The sequence below is a fragment of the Pipistrellus hanaki genome (assembly GCF_964339955.1).
Source record: "Pipistrellus hanaki genome assembly, chromosome: 3".
NCBI classification, from domain to species: domain Eukaryota; kingdom Metazoa; phylum Chordata; class Mammalia; order Chiroptera; family Vespertilionidae; genus Pipistrellus; species Pipistrellus hanaki.
This window is the reverse complement of record NC_140505.1, coordinates 143,081,211-143,102,318: the sequence shown is the minus strand read 5'-3', so window position 1 is coordinate 143,102,318 and position 21,108 is coordinate 143,081,211. Positions and strand designations below refer to the sequence as shown.

The following is a 21,108-nucleotide window of genomic DNA, read 5'->3' as shown; positions in this document are numbered from 1 at the left end:
AGAAAAAAATTTTCAGAACGGCAGTTGGAAAAATTATTAACATGAAACCTAACAACATCCACAACTTTAGATGTGCCAGAAGAAGAATCTGAGCAAGGTTCTCTATTTTAGTAGTCTGGTAGTTCAGAAATAGTGACAAAAAACTTTCTTAACCTGGTGAAGGGAAAAGTCATACAAGTCCAGGAAATGAGTCCCAATCAAGATAAACCCAAAAAGACCCATACCAATGCACATAATTAAAATGGCAAACATTAAAGCCCCATTGGTGTGACTCATTCATTGGTTAATAGTGATCAGGATTCAATTCTAGGTCAAGGCACATGCCTGGGTTGTGGGTATCAATTCCCAGTGGGTAATGTGCAGGAGGCAGCTAATCAATAATTCTTGCCGAAACTGGTTTGGCTCAGTGGATAGAGCGTCGGCCTGCGAACTGAAAGGTCCCAGGTTCCATCCCAGTCAAGGGCATGTACATTGGTTCTGGGCACATCCCCAGTAGGGGGTGTGCAGGAGGCAGCTGATGGATGTCTCTCTCTCATCGATGTTTCTAACTCTATCCCTCTACCTTCCTCTCTGTAAAAAATCAATAAAATATATATATATATTTTTAAAAAAGACTGTAAGAGAGAGACAGTTATCTGCAAGAGAATTCCTATTTGATTGTCAGCAGCTTTCTCAGTAGAAACACTTCAGGCTAGAAGAGAGTAGCATGAAGTATACAAAGTAATTGAAGAGCAAGGGACTGAATCCAAGACCATCCAGCATAGCTATCATTCAAAATAGAAGGAGAAATGAAGAGTTTTGCAGGAAAAAAGAAAGGGCTAAAGGAGTGTATTACCACCAAACCAGCACTGCAGAAAATGCTAAAGGGACTGTTGGCCATAACCCTGTTAAACAGATATACACCCAATATAGGAGCACCCTTCTGAAAAACCTTAAGGGAGATATCGACTAAAATTTAATCATAGTAGGGGACTTTACCACTGTATCACTGGATAGATCATGCAGAAAAAAAATCAACAAGAAACAAAAAGTCAGGATCCAAATAAAATTAGAAACAAAAAGTGTGAAATAACAACTGACACCACAGAAATACAAAGGATTATAAGAAAAGACTGTGAGCAACTATATGCCAACAATTTGAACAACCTGGATGAAATGGACATATTCCTAGAAAAATACAATCTTCCAAAACTGACCAGGAAGAATCAGAAAACCTGAATAGGGTGATGATAACTGATGAAATTGAACTCCCAGCAAACAAAAGTTCTGCCCTGAATGGCTTCACTGGAGTTTTAGCAAATATTCAAAGAACTAACAACTATCATCCTCAAACTATTCCAAAAAATCCAATTGGGAAGGAATACTTCCAAACACTTTCCTAGAGGCCAGCACTGTCCTAATTCCAAAACCAGATAAAGTCACTACCAAAAAAAGAAAAAAAAAAAGAATTACAGACCAATATCCCTGATGAATATGGATGCTAAAATCATCAACAAAGTATTAGCAGATCAGATCCAGCAATATATTAAAAAGTTCATACATTATGACCCAGTGGGATTTATTCCAGGGATATAAGATGGGGGGCAAAAGGGGAGGCAATCTGTAATACTGTTGACAATAAATTATTTTTTAAAAGATGAAAAATACAAAACAATGACAAATAATATATCTAAATGCTATATAGTAAAAATAAAGTAATATATATGGGAATGATACACAATTATTTATGGTGTTCTTTGAGGGGGATAAAAAGGAAAGGAATTGGTGGTGATATTGATGTATCTGTAACTTAATTCTTATTAAATAAGATATCTGAAATACGACAAAATATTAGCATCTATTGGTTCTTGGTATATGGTACATAGGTGTTTTTATTTACTTTTCTTTGTGCTCAAAATGTTTCATAACTTAAAAAAGAAATGAGTATAGTATTCCACAGTCTCATGATAAGCTGGCTGCATAAAACCATGCAGGCAGCTCATTAAATGGATTCTGGAGCTCTATTCTGCCTACTCACTCATTCATTAGGGATACCAGATGGGAATCTGGATTCAATAAAAACTCCAGATGATTCTGATACATAAACAGGTTTAGGAACTACTGTGACTTCTACAAATGCTCAACACAGGGATTGCCACCTCCTGTGTTCTGTATGAAACTTCTGGTAATATAGACTAAGATTGTATTAGCTCTTGGTGGGAAGACTGTTCAGGGTAAAGAGACCAAGCTGGAAAATGATTTTCAGCATGTTATATAGGAGCAGCAGAAGGAACTGGTTATTTGGCCTTGCAAAAACCAACACCTGTAGCAATTGTCAAATATTGCAAAGTAGGGTTTGGATATAGAATTAGGTTTGAAACTTAAATTTCTCGAGCTTCACTGGGTGGAACCAGTTTGGGGTCTTTAACAAGAGCTGTAACTGTTAAATAATTGAATGGTTTGCTTTTTGGAAATTGTGGGTGCCTTATTACTGGAAATAGCGGTGTTAGGAATGTAGAGAAGGAATTCCTACATGGACTGGAAGGTTGGCATAGGTAACATGAAAATCCCTTTTAATGCCAAGGGTGTTTTCCCTTTGTGGTGGTTGTTATGTTTTCACACGAGTACATTTCTGTTTTCTGGTTTTTCTATAGTGAACATGGAATTCTTGAGTAATTACCCCCCCCTCGGGGAAATAAACAATGCTAATTTATCCCTCCTCCCCCAATTGTATTTTGGAAAACTTTTCTTTTCAATAAGTAATCTCTCTTCATCCTCTTATTTCTGTCATGATTTCCATTTTACCAAGTCTGAGGGATACCTGTGATATCTTATTTACCTCTTCTTGTTAAAGTAAGCATTTTTTAAAATTACTGATACTCTGCATTTTTATAGTATTTCTGATCTTGTTCTTTCCGAGAACTGTGGGCTTCTCTTCCACTATAGAATTGAAGGTTGAGAAATTAAATTTGATCTTTTTAAAAGAAAGTCACTGACACTATTTAGAAAATGTTAATTAAGTCCCTTACAGTGGAGCCATCCTGTAGGGGATAGCGACATTTCATACCTCTACAAGGGCCTGGTACATTGAAAGGTACTCTGTATGAGTATTTGACAGTGTCTCTTTTCAGATAGTCATGAAGTATAACTAGCCTACAATACATCATTAAAAAGTATTTGTTAGACAAAAGAATTCCTTGATACATTATAGGTGTCTGGTAGATTATTGTACTTTTAACCAGAGATTGAAAAGGTTTATTTAGCCATTTCTTTTTATAAAGTCACCCCACCTTACCAACGTTAATAGAGTTCTATTTTTCACAGAAAAATTTTGAAAGATCTATCTTCTGAAGATACACGGGGCAGAAAAGGAGACGGAGAAAATCCTGGAGTTTCTGCTGTCACTCCTATGTCTGTTCCAACTTCCATCTATCAGACTAGCACCGGACAGTACAGTATGTATAGGAAAAAATTCTATCTGATAGACATAAAAACTAACCTTTCCTTGTAAAGAAGGTGTGTAGAAAGACTGTCATACTTCAATAGTGATGATTATTAAGCCAGAAATAATGCAAAGTATTTTTCAGCATTATCTCCTTAAAATTTATGAGATAGGTAGTTATCAACTTATGAGGTAACTGAAGCTTATAGAGTTAAATGATGTTCCTAAAGTAGTCACACAACTTATAAATGATACACTTAGTTTGGGTAAAAGTATGTTGAACAAATGCATGGATTATCTAACCACCTCCCACCACTATCAAGATCTAGTCCATCAGCCCTGGCCGGATGTCTCAGTTGGTTGGAGCATTGTCCTATACACAAAAGGGTTGTAGATTCAGTTCCTAGTCAGGGCACATAACTAGATCCCCATTTGGAGCACACACAGGAGGCAACCAATCAATGTTTCTCTCTCACATTGATCTTTCTCTCACACCCTCCCCCAACCCAAGCCACCCCCACCCCCGCCTTTTCTCTCTAAAATTAATAAAACTTATCCTCAGGTAAGGATTTAAAAATTAAAAGATATAGTCCATCACCTCAAGAAATTCACTTGGATCATTTTATTTTATTTTATTTTATTTTACTTTATTTTATTTTATTTTAAATATAGTTTTACTGATTTCAGAGAGGCAGGGAGAAAGAGAGAAACATTAATGATGAGAGAGAATCATGGATCAGCTTTCTCCTGCATGCCCCTTACTGGGTGTCTAGCCCACAACCTGGGCATGTTGCCCTGACAGGAATTGAACTGTGACTTCCTGGATCATAAGTTGACCCTCAACCACTGAGCCACGCTGGGCTGGACCATCCATTTTAAATAGTCTCTCCTTTACTCCTAATCACTGCTCAAGTCTTAACTGGTTCTTACCACAAAATAATATGTTCCATCTAACCATCTCCAATCACTACCACCACCTTGGTACAAGCATGTCTGAATGACTACAGTAGGCATCCAGTTGGTTATCTTGCTTCCATACTCACTCTAATAGTTTTCCGTACTGCAGTGAAAGTGATTTAAAATGTCATTAGATCATACCACTCTTGCTCACAATCCTCCAGTGATGTTCCATCACACTTTAGAACAAATTCTACAAGGCATTGCTTTCAGGATTTGGTCTTTCCTGCCACTCCGATCTCATCTCCTGCCACTTGGTGGCATTCTGGCCACACAGACTTTCTTACTGTTCCTTCAATACGAGAAACTTGTTTCTCTCTCAGGATTTTTGTCATTGTCATTCCACTGCCTGGCATGTTCTTCTACAAGATCCTCACTTGACTTGTATTCTCACTTCTGCTCTGCTTAACTGTCACCTCCTCAAAGAGACTCCTCTTATTTTATTTATTTATTCATTCATTTTTATTGATTTCAGAGAGGAAGGGAGAGGGGGAGAGAGATAGAAACATCAGTGATGAGAGAGAATCATTGATTGACTGCCTTCCTGCATGCCCCACAGGGGAGCGAACCTGCAACCGGGACATGTGCCCTTACTGGGACCTCTTGGTTCATAGGTCGATGCCCAACCACTGAGCCACACCAGCTGGGCAGAGACTCCTCTTTTTAAATACCTATGCCGCTGCTCCTTTTAGTTTTCTTTATTTTCTAATGTTTTATAGCATTCATATATAACTAGTAGCCCAAAGCACAAAATCACGTGCAATAGGCCGGGAACTGCAGCGCACCGCCGGGAGCTACGCTGCATGTAGGGAGCCGGAAGCAAGCGTAGGTGCCAGAGGGAGCCGTGCTGCTTCTGTGGAAGGCAGGCCCACAGTCTCCTCTCTGGGCCTGTGCTTGGCTGAGGAGGCTGTGGGCCAGCCCCCGTCCTCCTGAGGCCCTCTGTGCCGGGGCATCGCTGCAGTTTTGAAGCAAGTGTCCTGCCCCAACGTCTCTGCACCCGCTGACCAGAGGTCCTCAGTCGCCATGGTGACAAAGCATTCCGCCAGGCCATTCACACTGCCTGTTCTTAGCGGCAGACCCTCCCTGCCCCCCCAGGACTGGGGTACTGGGTGCCGCCATCTTGTGACTATGGGCACCTCCATCTTTGTGATGGAGTGATGGTTAATTTGCATATTACTCTTTTAATAGATAGGATTATTAAAAAGTACATAGTTCAAAATGAAGTACGTAGTTCAATTATGTAATTACCTGTTAGCTAATTTATGAGATAATCTATGTTAAGTTCTTTGTGGGAAATAACTGTCTTGTTCACAGTTATATCCTTAGCATATAGTTTATTATGAATAACTGATTTAAAAACTAAAAATAGGCCGAAACCAGTTTGGCTCAGTGGATAGAGCGTCAGCCTGCGGACTGAAAGGTCCCGGGTTCGATTCCGGTCAGGGGCATGTACCTTGGTTGCAGACACATCCCCAGTAGGGGGTGTGCAAGAGGCAGCTGATCAGTGATTCTCTCTCATTGATGTTTCTAACTCTCTATCCCTCTCTCTTCCTCTCCGTAAAAAATCAATAAAATATATTTTTTTTAAAAACCAAAAAAACTAAAAATAGAATACTTCCTTGAGAAAATGTAAGAAACTGGGAATAATGATTGCAAGGAAGGAAACTTGGGAGCAGACATCAGAGGCAGTTGGGAGGTTCACTGGCATTTTGAACAAAACTGAATTTTCTTAAATATATATTTTATTGATTTTTTTTTTTACAGAGAGGAAGGGAGAGGGATAGAGAGTTAGGAACATTAATCTGCTGCCTCCTGCATACCTCCTACTGGGGATGTGCCCGCAACCCAAGTACATGTCCTTGACTGGAATCAAACCTGGGACCTTCAAGTCCACAAGCCTATGCTCTATCCACTGAGCCAAACTGATTAGGGCCTGAATTTTTTTTTTTTTTTTTTTTTTTTTTTTTTTTTTTTTTTTTACCATACACATGCATTACTACTCACTCCAAAAATATTTCTTTAATTTTATTTTTAAACTACAATTGACATTCAGTATTATTTTATATTAATTTTAGGCATATAACCTAGTGGTTAGGTAATTATATAATTTATAAAGTATTCCCCCTGGTAATTCAAGTATTATACCTACCTGGCACCATACATAGTTTAATATATGGCCCGGTGCATGAAATTTGTGCATGGGGGGATGGTGTTTCTTAGCCCAGCCTGCACCCTCTCTAATCTGAGACCCCTCGAAGGATGTTCTACTGCCGGTTTACAGGAATCGGACCTAAACTGGCAGTCTGACATACCTCTCACAGTCTGGGACTGCTGGCTCCAGCCACTCAACTGCCTGCCTGCCTGATTGCCCCTAACCACTCTGCCTGCTGGACTGCTCACTCCAAACTGCCCCCCCTCCTGTCCTGATCACCTCCAACTGACCCCCACTGATGGCATGCTCAACCCCGACTGGCCCCCCTGCTGGTCTTCTTACCCCAGTGGCCCCATCCCCCACCAGCCTGATCACCAACTGCTGTCCCATCCTGGCCTGATCAAACCTCCCCCATCCCTCCAGCGACCCAAGCTCCCAGCCCCCTTTTATTTCAGTGCCTCCTGGGCTTCCTCCATCACCAGGGCAACCCTGCTGCCATATTGATTGAGTTAATTTGCATACTCACTCCTGATTGGCTGGTGGGAGTGGCTGTTGGGCATAGCAAAGATATAGTCAGTTTGCATGTTTCTCTTTTATTAGTGTAGATTATTGACTATTTTCCCAGTGCTGAACTTTACATCCCCATGACTATTTTGTAACTACCAGTTTGTACCCCGTTTTTGAATATATTTTTATTGATTTCAGAGAGGAAGAGAGAGGGAAAGAGAGGTAGAAACATCATTGATGAGAGAGAATCATAAATCGGCAGTCTCCTGCTTGCCCCCCAGTTAGGACCAAGCCTGCAACCTGGGCATGTGCTCTAACCAGGAATCAAACCATGACCTCTTGGTTCATAGGTTGACACTCACCACTGAGCCACGCCAGCTGAGCCCAATTTGTACTTCTTAATCCCTTTACCTTTTTACCCATTCCCTAAAACCCCTTCCCCTCTGGTCATCATCAGTTTGTTCCCTGCATTCCACCCCCCCCAAAATTTTAAAGATAACATATTTGCAAGTTAAAAATTATGACATAGTTGTATCTCCCTCCCTTGTCTGCAAGAGATATGTTCCAAGACCCCCAGTGGATGCCTAAAACCATGGATAGTACCAACTCTTGTAACATGGCTTTTTGCTATACATACAGTAAACTATTATTTTGGGTAACATGATCCAATAGAACTTTCTTAACGAAGGAAGTGTTCTATATCTGCATTGTCCAGTATAGTAGCCACTAAGACATGTTTGCCTATTGAGTAGTTGAAATGTGGCTGGTGAGCCCTGGCCAGTGTGGCTCAGTTTGTTGGGAGTAGTCCCATACACCAAAAGGATGCCAGTTCTATCCCAGTCAGGGCACATGCCTGAGTTTTGGACTGGATCCCCCGTTGGGGTATTGCAGAAGGCAGCTGATTTATCTATCATCAGTGTTTCTCTCCCCTCTCTCAAAAATCAAAAATCTATCTTAAAAAAAAAAAGAGCCCCAACATGGCAATGAGCAGGACCAGAGTGAGTGGGAGTGCAAGGGAGAATGTGTGGGGTGTGATTATAGAAGGGCATCTGTCTGTGGGAGGGGGAACTCTGGGAGAGCAGATCAGGCACTCATAGCTGTGGGACGCAGCATGCTGCTCCCCTGGGTTCGTGTCTCTGCTTATTAGAGGGGAGCTCACCATTGTGGGGGAGCTGCATGACCTCTAGGCCATGGTCACAGGCGCAGGGTCCCACAGCAGGGACACAGAGCCCCTGACATACAGATCAGACATAGCAGCTCTGTGCGCTGTGGGTCTTGGAGGACTGGCTGGCAGCCTGGATGGGCAGTGCAGTGCGGCCTGCCTCACTATATTGGCTACTGGGGCACACCCCGCCCTCTCTACAGCTGAGTGCCCTGCCTCCTCCACCAGCAAGTGAGCGCCCTGCTCAGCCCATGCCCTGCAACAGAGGGAGAGGCACAGCCAGGCCTGCCCCTTCACCAGCTGAGTGGCACCTGGACCTGCCTAGCCTGCCCCTACACCAGAGGAAGGGCACCCAATCTGCTCCCTGCTATAGTGGAGCAGCATCCACCTTGACAAGAGGCTCACCTGGACACAGTGACCTGCTGCCAAACCCAGCATGCCCAACCTTGTATTCCTGGACAGCTGGCCCCACCACCTTAAAGTGGTGCACCCAGCACTGCCAGCATGGTGCACCCAACGCCACCAGACACAGATATGCCACCACAGCCCTCTGTGCTTGGACAAAAGCCCCTGCTGCCTGACTGCCTGGTAGAAGTGACCTGGCACCTTCGGATGCTGGACCTGCCATAGTGACCCAGCACACCTAACCTGGTGTCTCCAGAAAATCAGACCCACTGCTGTGACATCCTGCATAACTAATAATCTCTGGACACACAGACCCATTCCTGCGACCCCACCAGCCTAACCTGGTACCCCAGACTGCTAGGCTGCTAAAATAGGGAGAGAAAACAAAACAAAAAAAAAACCTCCACCACTAAATGAAAGAAAAGGAGAAATCACCAGAAAAGAAACTAAATGAAATGGAAGCAATTTCTCAGGTAAAGAATTCAAAGTAATAGTCATAAAATAAACTCAGTGAGAACTATAAATAACTTAATCTATAATAATAAAAAGTGTAATTTGCAAATCAACCAAATGACCAAACAGCAGAATGACTGTCCGGACAACCACGCTATGACACACTGTTGCCAGGCCAGCCAATGCGGGTGTGATGCAATTGGTCGGGGGCCCACCATCGCCTTTCAGAGGGAATCCCAGGCCCCACCCCATGTAGAGCAATCGATGGGGGTGCTCCATGATCAATTGTCCCAAAGAGGGAGTCCCAGGTCACCCTCTGCACAATGATTGATCGCGGAGCCTCTGCTGGGCGATAGATTGCAGAGCTTCACAATCATTCGCCCCAGGGAGGGAGCCTAGGCTACCCCGCTGGCAGCACCGTGGTGGTGGGTGGGTCCTCCCTCTATGAAGCCATAGATCGCAGAGCCCCGTGATGGATCACCCCGCAGCGTGAGGCCCAGGCCACCGGCTGGTGGTGCTACAGCGGATGCCTGGGGGCCTCCCTCTGTGGAGCAATTGATCTGTGGGCCCCAAGATCGATAGCCCCACAGAGGGAGGCCCAGGCACCGGCCAGCAACACTATGGTGGGTGTGCAGGGCCAGCCAGCAATCACCCCGCAGAGGGAGGCCCAGGCAAGCCAAGCAATCGCACCCCACACCTGTTGCCCGCAGAGGGATGCAACTGGTGGTTTGGGGGCGGGAGGGGTGGGGGGTGCAACACTACACAGATGGCAAGCAGTGGAGGGAGCAGGGCCAGCTGCCAGTATCCAGGGGAAGGAAAGCCCCCATAGGCCCTGATCACTGGCCAGGCCTGGGACCCTACCCGAGGGGTCCTGGATTATGAGAGGGCTCAGGCCAGGCTGAAGGATACCCTTTCCAGTGCATGAATTTTGTGCACCAGACCTCTAGTGAGCATTATAAGGGACTTAATGAGAACTACAACAACATGAAAAGAGAGATTGAAAAAAAATAAAAACAATTGGAAATGAAGAATGACATAGCTAAAATAACACCCTGGAAAGATTCAAAAGTAGACTACAAGAAGCTGAGGACTGAAGTAGAAAATTAGAAGATAAGGTTTAAAAAAATAATCTATTCAGAGCAGCAATTGAAAAATAAAATTAAAAAGGAGAGTTTAAGGTAGCTTTGAGACAACATGAAACATAACAGCATTTGCATAATAGGGGCACCAGAAGGAAAAGAACCTGAGCAACAAATAGAGAAACTGTTTGAAGAAATAATAACAGAAAACTTCCCTGACCTGGTGCATCACACCCGCAGGAAACCCAGGCCCAGTGAAGATGAACCCAAAAAGACCCACACCAAGACACATAATTAAAATGGCAAATGTTAAAGATAGAATCTTAAAAGGGTGCAAGAGAGATGGGAAGTTCCCATTAGACTTGTCATCTGATTTCTCAATAGAAACACTTCAAGCCAGAAGGGAATGGCATGAAGTATACAAAGTAATGAAAAGTAAGAGACTGAATCTAAGACTACCCTTCCAGCAAGGCTATCATTCAAATGTAAAATGAAATTAGTAGGTTTGCAGACAGAAAAAGGCTAAAGGAGTTTATTACCACCAAACCATCACTACAAAAAATGCTACAAGGACTATAGTAAGAAGAAACAGAAAGAGAGGGAGGAACATAGACATAAAAAACAAAAATGGCAACAAATCAGTACCTATCAATAATAACCTTAAAAGTGGATGCCTTAAATGCTCCAATCAAAAACCATAGGGTAGCTGAATGAATGAGAAAACCCATACATATGCTATCTACAAGAGATCAACTTCAGAACAAAAGACTCACACAAGATTAAAGTAATGGGATAAAAAAAACTATCCATGCAAATGGAATTGAAAAGAAAACCTGGGGTAGCAATACTCATATCTGACCAAATAGATTTCAAAATAGAGGCCTTAAGAAGAGAAATGAAGGCCACTTCATAATACTAAAGGGATTGATACAGTAAGAGGCTATAACTCTGGTATATTTGCACCCAACATAGAAGTAGCCAAATATATTAATAAAAACAACTTCTGGAAGACTTAAAGAGATAAATTGTCAGCAATATAATCATAGTAGGGGACTTTTAACACCACACTGACATAGATCTACTAGACACAAAAACAAGGAAACAGAGACCCTAAATGACACATTAGATCAAATGGAAGGTAGAAGAAAATAAACAAGTGGAAGAATATACCATATTCTTGGATTGGTCGAAACAACATCATTAAAATGTTCATATTATCCAAAGCAACTTATAGATTCATTGCAATCCCTATTAAAATACCAATGGCATATTTCAAAGATCTAGAACAAACACTCCAAAAATTTATATAGAACCAAAAAAGAACCCAATATCAAGCTCTACTAGAAAGCCACTACAACCAAACATAGCCTGGTACTCAAGAACAGCCATATGTATCAAGGGAACAGAACAGAGAACCAGAAGTCAACACAAGCCATTATGCTTAATTGACAAAAGCGGCAAGAGCATACAATGGAGTAAAAGTGGTCTCATCAATAAAATGGTTTTGGGATCATTAGACAGCTACATGCCAAAAAATGAAACTAGGCCACCAACTTACACCAAACCCAACAATAAACTCAAAATCGATAAAAGATTTAAATGTGAATCATGAAACCATAAAAATCCTAGAAGAAAATGTTGGCGGCAAAATATCAGATACCCCACAGAGCAGAATTTCCACTGATACTATGCCTAGGACAAAAGAAAGAAAGGAAAAAAGAAACAAATATGACTACATCAAAAAGCTTTTGCACAGCAAAAAGAAAACAGCATCAAAATGAAAAGGGAACACATTGTATGAAAAAACATATTTACCAATGATATATCTGATATGGGGTTAATTTCCAAAATATATAAAGTTGTCATACAACTCAACAAAAGGAAGAGAAATAACCCAATTAAAAGAGGGGCAGATGACCTAAATAGACGCTTCTCCAAAAAGGACATATGTAAAAATGCTCAGTTTCATTAAGCATCAGAGAGATGCAAATTAGGTTATACCTCACAACTCCTAGAATGGCTACCATCAATAAATCAAACAAGTGCTGGCGAGGTTGTGGAGAAAAAAGAACATCAGTACACTGATTGTTGGATGCAGACTGTACAGCTACTGTGGAAAACGGTGTGGAGTTTCCTTTTTAAAAAAATGAAAAATGAACTGCATTTGACCCAGTGGTCCCACTTCTAAGAAGCCTGAACACCAATCAGAAAGAATACATGCATTCCTATGTTCATAGCAGAGCAATCTACAGTAGCCAAGATCTGGAAACAAGTGCCCATCAGTAGATAAAAAGATTTAAAAAAAAAAAAAAAAAAAAAAAAGCTATGGTATATTTACTCCATGTAATACTATGTAGCTATAAAAAAAGAAGGAACTCTTACCTTTTGAGACAGCATGTAGGGACCTGGAGAGTATTATGCTAAGTGAAATAAGCCAATCCGAGAAAGACAAGTATCACAAGTTTTCATTTATATGTGGAATCTAATGAACAAAATAATCTGACAAAATAGAGCCATGGTAGCATGCAATAGACAGGATTCTCAGAGGGAAGGCAGTGGGAAGAAAGAGGTCAACCAAAGAACTTACATGCCTAATCCACGGACACAGACAATAGTGGGGTGAAGTCCTACTGGGAAGGATGGGGTCACCAGGTAAATGCACATGTTCAAGAACATGAAGATCTGTTGCAAAAATGAAAACAATTCCTTATTGTCACACATATTTCACATCAGGTGATATATGTAACTATACATTTGTGAGTATAATTTCACATTTTCATACAAATACAGCTGACCCTTGAACAACAGGAGGTTTGGGGTGCTGATCCTCATGCAGTCAAACATCTTCATATAACTTTTGACTCTCCAAAAAATGTAATTACTAATAGCCTATTTTGACCAGAAGCTTTACTGGCCACATAAATTGTCAGTTAACCCATATTTGTATGTTTACATATTATATATTGTATTCTTACAATAAGGTAAGCTAGGGAAAAAAAGGGAAAAGCATAGGAAAATACATTTATAGTACTGTGTGTATTTATTGAAAACCCGCATATAAGCGGATCCACACTCCAAAACTGTTTTTCAAGGGTCAATTGTTTTATCAGTCTGTGTGAGCATGCAAAAAGATTAGGAAGGATGTGCGCCAAAAATAATGGTGGTAGTGGGGTAAGGGTTGGCCAGTGGAATAAATAGAGATAGATAATGGGACATTTACTTTTTATTTTATTTATATATTTATATTAATGTATTTGGGGAGTATATAATGTGTGTTATAGGGAAGGAGATTGAAAGTAATGGCTAATAAAATTTTAAACAATTCCCTGCATATAAACAATTTTAATGTCTTTATTTCTAAAATTATGTATATATTAAAGTATGTGGGAATATTTGTGTGGTAGTGGGGGAGGGAATAATTAGAAACTCCTGCAGAAAGTATTTTTAATTAAAATCTACAGCTGACATATGTATTTTGGCCTAATGGTAGGCAAAGCGTAAAAGGGGAAAATGTTACATATTTATAATCTGAAAAGCAGGTATAGAGCTGAGGCATTAGGTTCTGAAGGGGATCTGTTATATGGGAACGGCAAAATGCTACGATGTTTTCTGTTTGGTCATGCATCATGGACATTTCAGCCCAGGGCCTCTCCCCTGGCCAGTCCCACCCCGATCTGCCCCCCACACCCTGATCATGGGCGGGGCCGGTTGACCAACCTCCCACAGCCCCTCCCCCTGGCCACCCCGGCCTGATCATCTTGATCAGGCTGGGCTGACCAGACCCTACCCGAGCACGAATTTGTGCACCAAGCCTCTATTTAAATATAATTCAATGAGAAATTCTTGTGGGGAGCTTAGAAATGTGATCTTCTGGTGACTTTCTGATTACTTAACTTTATTGGTGATTTTTGCCAGGAAGTGACTGATTAGATTATATTAAGTTATCACTGCACAACATTTAATGTCTAAATGCAGTTACCATTAGAGAGTGGAGCTAAAAAAAACAGAGTTTGAAGATTAACTTTTTCATTATGTAATCTTTTATCCTATTTGAGGTTTTCTATGTGCACACTTATCTATTAAAAATATTTTGTTACAATCTTTTATATGCTTCTTTTGGAAAAAATTACAAGATGTATTAATGTTTCCTTCTAATTGTTTTTCCTTTAAAAGTCAGCCATCAGTGCCCTCTCAATATTCTAGAACTGCTGGGACAGCATTAGCAGTTAGCATGGAGTGGTCCATAGAGCCCAAAATATGCCTTGACCACTTCTATTGTAGAAATTGAGATTAAGATTAATTCATCTGAACTATAAAATTTTTTAAAGAAATGCCACTTTATTTCTTGTACATTTAGTTCACTCGAGTAGTCAACAGTTGTCTGGTAGAACTGCTTTCAAGCCTGTTTTAATTTTTTGTTTGTTTTTCACTAATTCTTTGCAATTAGTGTATTGTATAGCCTTATAATAGCTAGGTTCTCTCTTTGGTTAAAGTTGCCATTGCCCCCAATGGAGCCTTACAGCTGGCCAGTCCAGGCACAGATGGAGTACAGGGACTTCAGACACTAACCATGACAAATTCAGGCAGTACTCAACAAGGTACAACAATTCTCCAGTATGCACAGACCTCTGATGGACAGCAAATACTTGTGCCCAGCAACCAGGTGGTTGTACAAAGTAAGTATGTTTAAGTATCTATGGAATGTATCCCAAAGTTCTTTTAAAGACACTTATGAATTAACTCATTCTTTTGACCACACAGCTGCCTCAGGAGATATGCAGACATATCAGATTCGTACCACACCGTCAGCAGCTTCGCTGCCACAGACTGTGGTGATGACATCTCCTGTGAGTCTTACATCTCCGACAACTAAGACAGATGACCCTCAGTTGAAAAGAGAAATAAGGTTGATGAAAAACAGGTGGGTAGTGAAAGTATACTGCCAGAATGGTAATGTTTTTTCAATCTCAAAATATAACTAGGTGTTAACTGGAATTGTATATAGGAAATAAGGAGAGAGGTTTATATCAGCTTTATTTTACTGAGTGATTATGTCTGGTTTATTTCAAATGGATCAGTGAGTCCCATTGCTCAATTTCTTTATTTAATATATTGACCTACAGTTCCTTTGAATAGCACTGTTAAGCAAAGTTTTTTCAAACAATATATTTTGTTCTTGTTGGGCTGACAGTTAAATAAAAATAATAATCCGCTGCTTGCCACAGCAAGAATAATTAGTGGGATTCTGCCTAATATCTGGTTTAATTGCTGACACAGAAATATGAATTTTGACATGAAAACAGATTAGTAATTTAACCCCAGAAACGTTTACTTTTATTTTAAATGTATTTTAAACATTGCTATATGCACTAAAACTATAGAAATAAGCAAAAGATTGAAGCTAGTAATTGCTTCTGGTCAAGAGGCAGGGTTATGGATATAATCAGGGATAGCACAGAGGGCCCTTCAACAGGGTGGATAACATTTTCCCACAGTAAGCTGGGTGTTGGGTCTACATTTGTTCATTTTATGCTTCATAACTTACATCTACACCACATCTATGTGTACTATTTCATAAAAATATTTTAAACTACAGTAATTTAGAAGGCAACTTAGTAAGGTGTTTTATTTCCTATGACTTGCCATCTTGAAAATAATAATGGAAGTATTATTACATTCAGATTAGTAACAGAGTCATAGAATACTTATTAAATTTAATAGGAAAGGCATAGAATCCACATTTTAAAAATCTTATTGAGAGGTAAGACAGTATCTGAATAAACAGAAAATACTAAGTTATTTGATTAAGCCATAATAAATGTATTCTTTCAGAATTCATGTATAAATGTAATGTGTTTAAATTAGAATCTTTATAAATCTTTATAGAATTGGACAAAAAAAGCTAAAAGTTTACAAGGAAGAAGTAAGTATTCAAGAATGGTCAAGAACAGAAAGAAGTTGCTTTGTCTTGTTAGGCATTGAAACATACTCTAAAAAGCCATGTAATCAACTTGGTATCAGTGAAGGGGCAAACAATAACATTAGCAGATGGCAAAGAGAGGCCAGAAATGGCCTGTGCTGGTTGAGTACAGGCATTCCTCGGGTTACATTGGAGATCCGTTCCTATAGTGCACCGTAATACCATTTTCACCGTAAGTCAGAGCCCACCTACATACGCACCCACGTTACTCACACACAGCAGTGATGAAATGAAACAGTAAAAAAATTTAAAATAAAGATAATCCCTGACCTTTACTTGTGGTAAATATAGTAAATAATAATAAACATATGTACATACGTTGAAATTATGGAAATTTCTTTTTTATAAATAAAAAAGATGGCGACATAACTACAGAACGACGTGTTGAGTCCAACGTAACCTGAGGACTGCCTGTACACTTGTGAAGGATGGCTGATTTAATAAAAGATACACAATCAACTCTACATTTGAAAGAAAATTAAAATGGATTCCTATTTTTTATACCATGAACAAAAGTAATTCTAGATGTATTAAAGACTTGTGAAAATTAAGCAGTAAAATTTCTAAGATGAAATTTAGAAAATTTTAGTGCATGGCATTTTGTTTTATTTTTAAATATATTTTTATTTATTTCAGAGAGGAATGGAGAGTGAGAGAGATAGAAACATCAGTGATGAGAGAGAATCATTGATAGGCTGCCTCCTGCACGCCCCCTACTGGGGATCAAGCCCACAACCCAACCATGTGCCCTTACTGGAATTGAACCCGGGAACCTTCAGTCCACAGGCCGACACTCTTTCCACTGAGTCAAGGAATAGAGAGACTAAAGAGCATTTTTGACAAGAGATATAAAAATGAGACATCAAATGGTAGATTACAAAATAATGTAAAAACATTTGAAGGATTAATAGGTATAATGAACAAAAAGTTCCTAAGTTGTTTGTCTTTCTAATAATTTCTCATTGTAAAGTGACCAAAAAAGTATGAAGGGACAAAAGGTATTCATAAATACGCAATTTATATAAGAGCAGATCCAAAAGACCAACAACAATGTTCGATCTCATTAGTAGTGAGGAAAATGGAAATTAACAAAAAAGGTCAACATGGCAAAAATCTATGTACCAACATAGAAACATCATTAAAACAGTTTGGGCATAAAATGAATTGGCAGAACCCTAGCTGGTTTGGCTCAATGGATACAGCATTGGCTTGTGGACTGAAAGTCCCAGATTCAGTTTCTGTCAAGGGTACATGCCTGGGTTGTGGTCTCGGTCCCTGGTGTGGGGCGTGCAGGAGGCAGCCAATCAGTGATTCATCATTGATGTTTCTATCTTTCTTCCCCTCTGTGAAATCAACAAATATACATTTTTTAAAAATCAAGTGGCAGATAATATCTACAGTACATAGTATACTCAAGTAATGCTTTTTACTTCTATCTTGTGTGTGTGTGTGTGTGTGTGTGTGTGTGTATATATATATATATAAAACTTACATGTGACTTGGTAGAAATATTCTAAGAGGACATATACAAAACTGAGTATCAATCGTATTTATTACAGTAAAGTGTACTGAAAATTTTTTTCTATAAATTAAAATTAATTTAAAGAATAAAATATGAAAATTAATTTAAAGAATCTGTGGGTCAAAAATTAAGCAGAGGACCCCTAAATTTCACTTCTTGGTATTAATCCAAGAGAAATAGGACATGTTTACAAAGAGACTAGCACAGGAACATCCACAGCAGCTAATACTAGAAGCAGACTAACGCAATGGATCAACAAATTGTAGTGATATTCATACAATGAAATATGCCCTAAAATATAAAGGAATAAACCAGCATACAGCAACATAAATGAGCCTTAAAAATAAATTGAGTCAGGACTGGTTTGACTCAGTGGATAGAGCGTCGGCCTGCAGACTGAAAGGTCCCAGGTACGATTCTGGTCAAGGGTATGTACCTAGGTTGCAGGCACATCCCCAGTGGGGTGTGTGCAGGAGGTAGCTGATCGATGTTTCTCTCACATCGATGTTTCTGTCTATCCCTCTTCCTTCCTCTCTGTAAAAAAATCAATAAAATATTAAAAAAAAAAAAAAAAGAAATAAACTAAATAAGCCCTAGCCACTGTTGCTCAGTGGTTGGATTGTCCACCCTGGTATTTGGGTTATGGGTTCGATCCCTGGCCTTGGCCCTGGTTGGGGCAACTGATGGATGTCTCTCTATGTCAGTGTTTCTCTCTTTCCACCTTCCCTCCCCTCCTCACTCTCTACAAATCAATGACAAAAACATCCTCAGGTGAGAATGAACCACTCCGTGGTTAGAGCTTCAAAGATCACAGTTTCGATTCCCATAAATACCTGAGTTTCAGGTGCATGCAGTAGGTGACCATTCAATGTGTCTCTGGCATCCATGTTTCTCTCTCCCTCTCCCATCCCTCCCACTCTCTGAAAAGCAATGCAAAAAAATATCCTAAGGTGAGGATTAATAAAGACGAAAGAAGTACACTGAAAGAAAGGAGACCATGCACAAGAGTACTTGTATAACTGTTATATGAAGTTTTAGATTAGAAAAATCTTCATTGATGGTGATAAAACCAGAAACAGCAGTTGCGAGAGGAGAGGAATGACCAGAAACGTGCATGAGAGAATTTTCTGGGACAATAAAAATGTTCTGGCCTTGATAGGTGTGTGGGCTATATAGGTATATGTATATGCATTTGCCAAAACTAACTGAATTCTACACTTAAGATCTACATTTCATTGTATATAGATAATTTTTTAAATGAGAGAAAAAAAGTGAGCAGGGAAAATTACTGCAGGGCATTTACCACTTTAAAGAAGGTGAATTTTTTTCTAACATTGTTTTTTTAATGCTTATATTTAGAGAAGCTGCTCGAGAATGTCGCAGAAAGAAGAAAGAATATGTGAAATGCCTAGAAAATCGAGTTGCAGTCCTGGAAAACCAAAATAAAACTCTAATAGAAGAGTTAAAAACTTTGAAGGATCTTTATTCCCATAAAAGTGTTTGATATTTAAGAAAATATTTTTGTGGACTTGCCTAAAAATTAAATGGATTTTTTCTTTTTAGTGGAGTTTTATAAATTAAAAGGTCAAAAATGAAGCTTTTATTTAGGCTTTTGCAACTCAAAGATAAATGTCTTATGCAAGAGAACTGGTGGCAGAGGATAAAGTGGAAAATGACCTCAAGGAAGATACTGGCACAACTGGAAACTCTGTAAAAAGCATACTAAAGAAGCAGGAAGTGAACCCTCACCAATCTGAGTTTTCTAAATAACAGTAGTTGTCAATAATCCAAATATGGCAGATAAAATGAAATTTGGTAAATTTTCAAAATTAAATCTATTTACCCTATAGGTCTGCATTTCATACTGTTTCCTAAAATTTATTTTTTTCAATTGTGTGCGTGTGTGTATTTTATTTCTGCCAATAAATTCTAAATTACAAAAAGAAAAACTATACATAACCAAATATAAATAATTATGTGTTCTGATTACTTACACTTGTTCTATTGTCAAGTCTTTTAAATGGGTTTTAAGTTTGTTTATTGGACTTGACAGCATTTTGAAGAGTGAATTAAACTATTTTTGAGGCCTTATCCTAACAGTCATCTAAGGTACATGAATGGGATGTAGTGTTTTTGTAACATTTATTATCAGAATGGAAAGAAAACTGTTTAAAAGTTTGACACTTTTAAATAGTTGGTTTTTGGGGTAATTCTGGGAATGGTGATTTTCTACAAATATATAGCAGATTGTTTTCTGATTCTATATTCGGTAAGCAGTTGAGTATACATCACTTATTCTGTTGTGCTTTAATAGAATGGAATGTTTACAGGCCCTTGAGGTGATATTAGAGTTTTTTTTTTTTAAAAAAACTTCTGAAGATGCATACCAAAGTTTTCCAAGAGGATTTTATAATTGATTTAATGTAAGGTTTATCAGATTCTAAAATAGTACAGTTATTAAAGCAATTTTATGCTAGAGACTATTTTGTAATGTAGTGAATGATACATTTATAAAGTGACTGTCAATATATTTTTATAGCTAATCTTTATAAATTCTAAAGTTGAGTTTTTAATGATTATTTTAAATGTTTATATAGTTTAGTAAAAAAAATATTTTGCCTCTCAAAGTATCATTTTTATATTATGGGAAGTAAAGTTTCAGATTGGCTAATCTCTGGATTCTAAGTTTTATATACAGTTTTTCCAGAGTTCACAAATGCTGTCAGTGTTTAACTTCTGTATTCCAGTTTCTATACACTTTGAAATTGTACTGCAAAACTATTGTGTGCTTCTTATACAATATGTATCATATTGTTATCTATGAAATTAAAGGACGTTTGATAAAATTAAGTTTGCTGAATGTAAAATACATTGCTTGATATATAAATGACAAGCTCCTGATAGACATTCTGTTAATTATACTAAGTATAATGCATTTCTAGTTTTAAAATGAGGATCAATTTACAATTCTGGTCTCCATAACCTATTTTAGATTTGATTGTATGTTTTGATTTATTCAAAATCAGTTGCAATAAACTAATGAAGTTTTTTTTGTTCTACAAGTGTTTAGGACATGGTTAAGAAGCCTGTTATACAGAAATATTAACACAGTTGATAAATTTGTATTTAACCCTAATGAAATATTTTATTAATAAGATCTTTCAAAATTAGTTGGCAGCGGCTTATGAGAAGGAAAAAAGTTCGATCACCAGTGGGATTACTTATATCACTATCTTGTAAAGCCAGAGTCAAACTAGTGGCCCATTGGCTTGAAGAATAGGAGGAAGTAAGAGGTCACTGGGTTATATCAAGAGTTTTTTGTGTTTTTTTTTAACATAATACATTGGGTAGATGTCATGCTTGGCTGCAATTGAGATAATGTAGTCCTTGGTATCTTAACAGTTGGACATCCATAAATATTTGTAAACTCTCCACTACCTGCAGACTTCTAGTGTAGGGCCTTGCTCACT

The 21,108-nt window shown here is 38.8% G+C and overlaps 1 protein-coding gene across 4 annotated transcripts in view; it reads left to right on the top strand.

Annotated features, from left to right (window-relative positions):
• ATF1 (activating transcription factor 1) overlaps positions 1 to 20,687 on the top strand; it is a 62,465-nt gene extending 41,778 nt beyond the window's left edge. For 2 of the 4 annotated variants that reach the window (XM_084877507.1, XM_084877508.1), the window contains 4 exons: positions 3,304 to 3,434; positions 14,630 to 14,812; positions 14,898 to 15,057; positions 18,998 to 20,687. In XM_084877507.1, the coding sequence (XP_084733633.1) occupies positions 3,304 to 3,434; positions 14,630 to 14,812; positions 14,898 to 15,057; positions 18,998 to 19,142 (619 nt within the window). In that variant the 3' untranslated portion in view covers positions 19,143 to 20,687. The remainder of the gene's footprint in view (positions 1 to 3,303; positions 3,435 to 14,629; positions 14,813 to 14,897; positions 15,058 to 18,997) is intronic. The other 2 variants (XM_084877509.1, XM_084877510.1) reach the window with 1 other exon arrangement.
• The last annotated feature ends 421 nt before the right edge of the window (positions 20,688 to 21,108 follow it).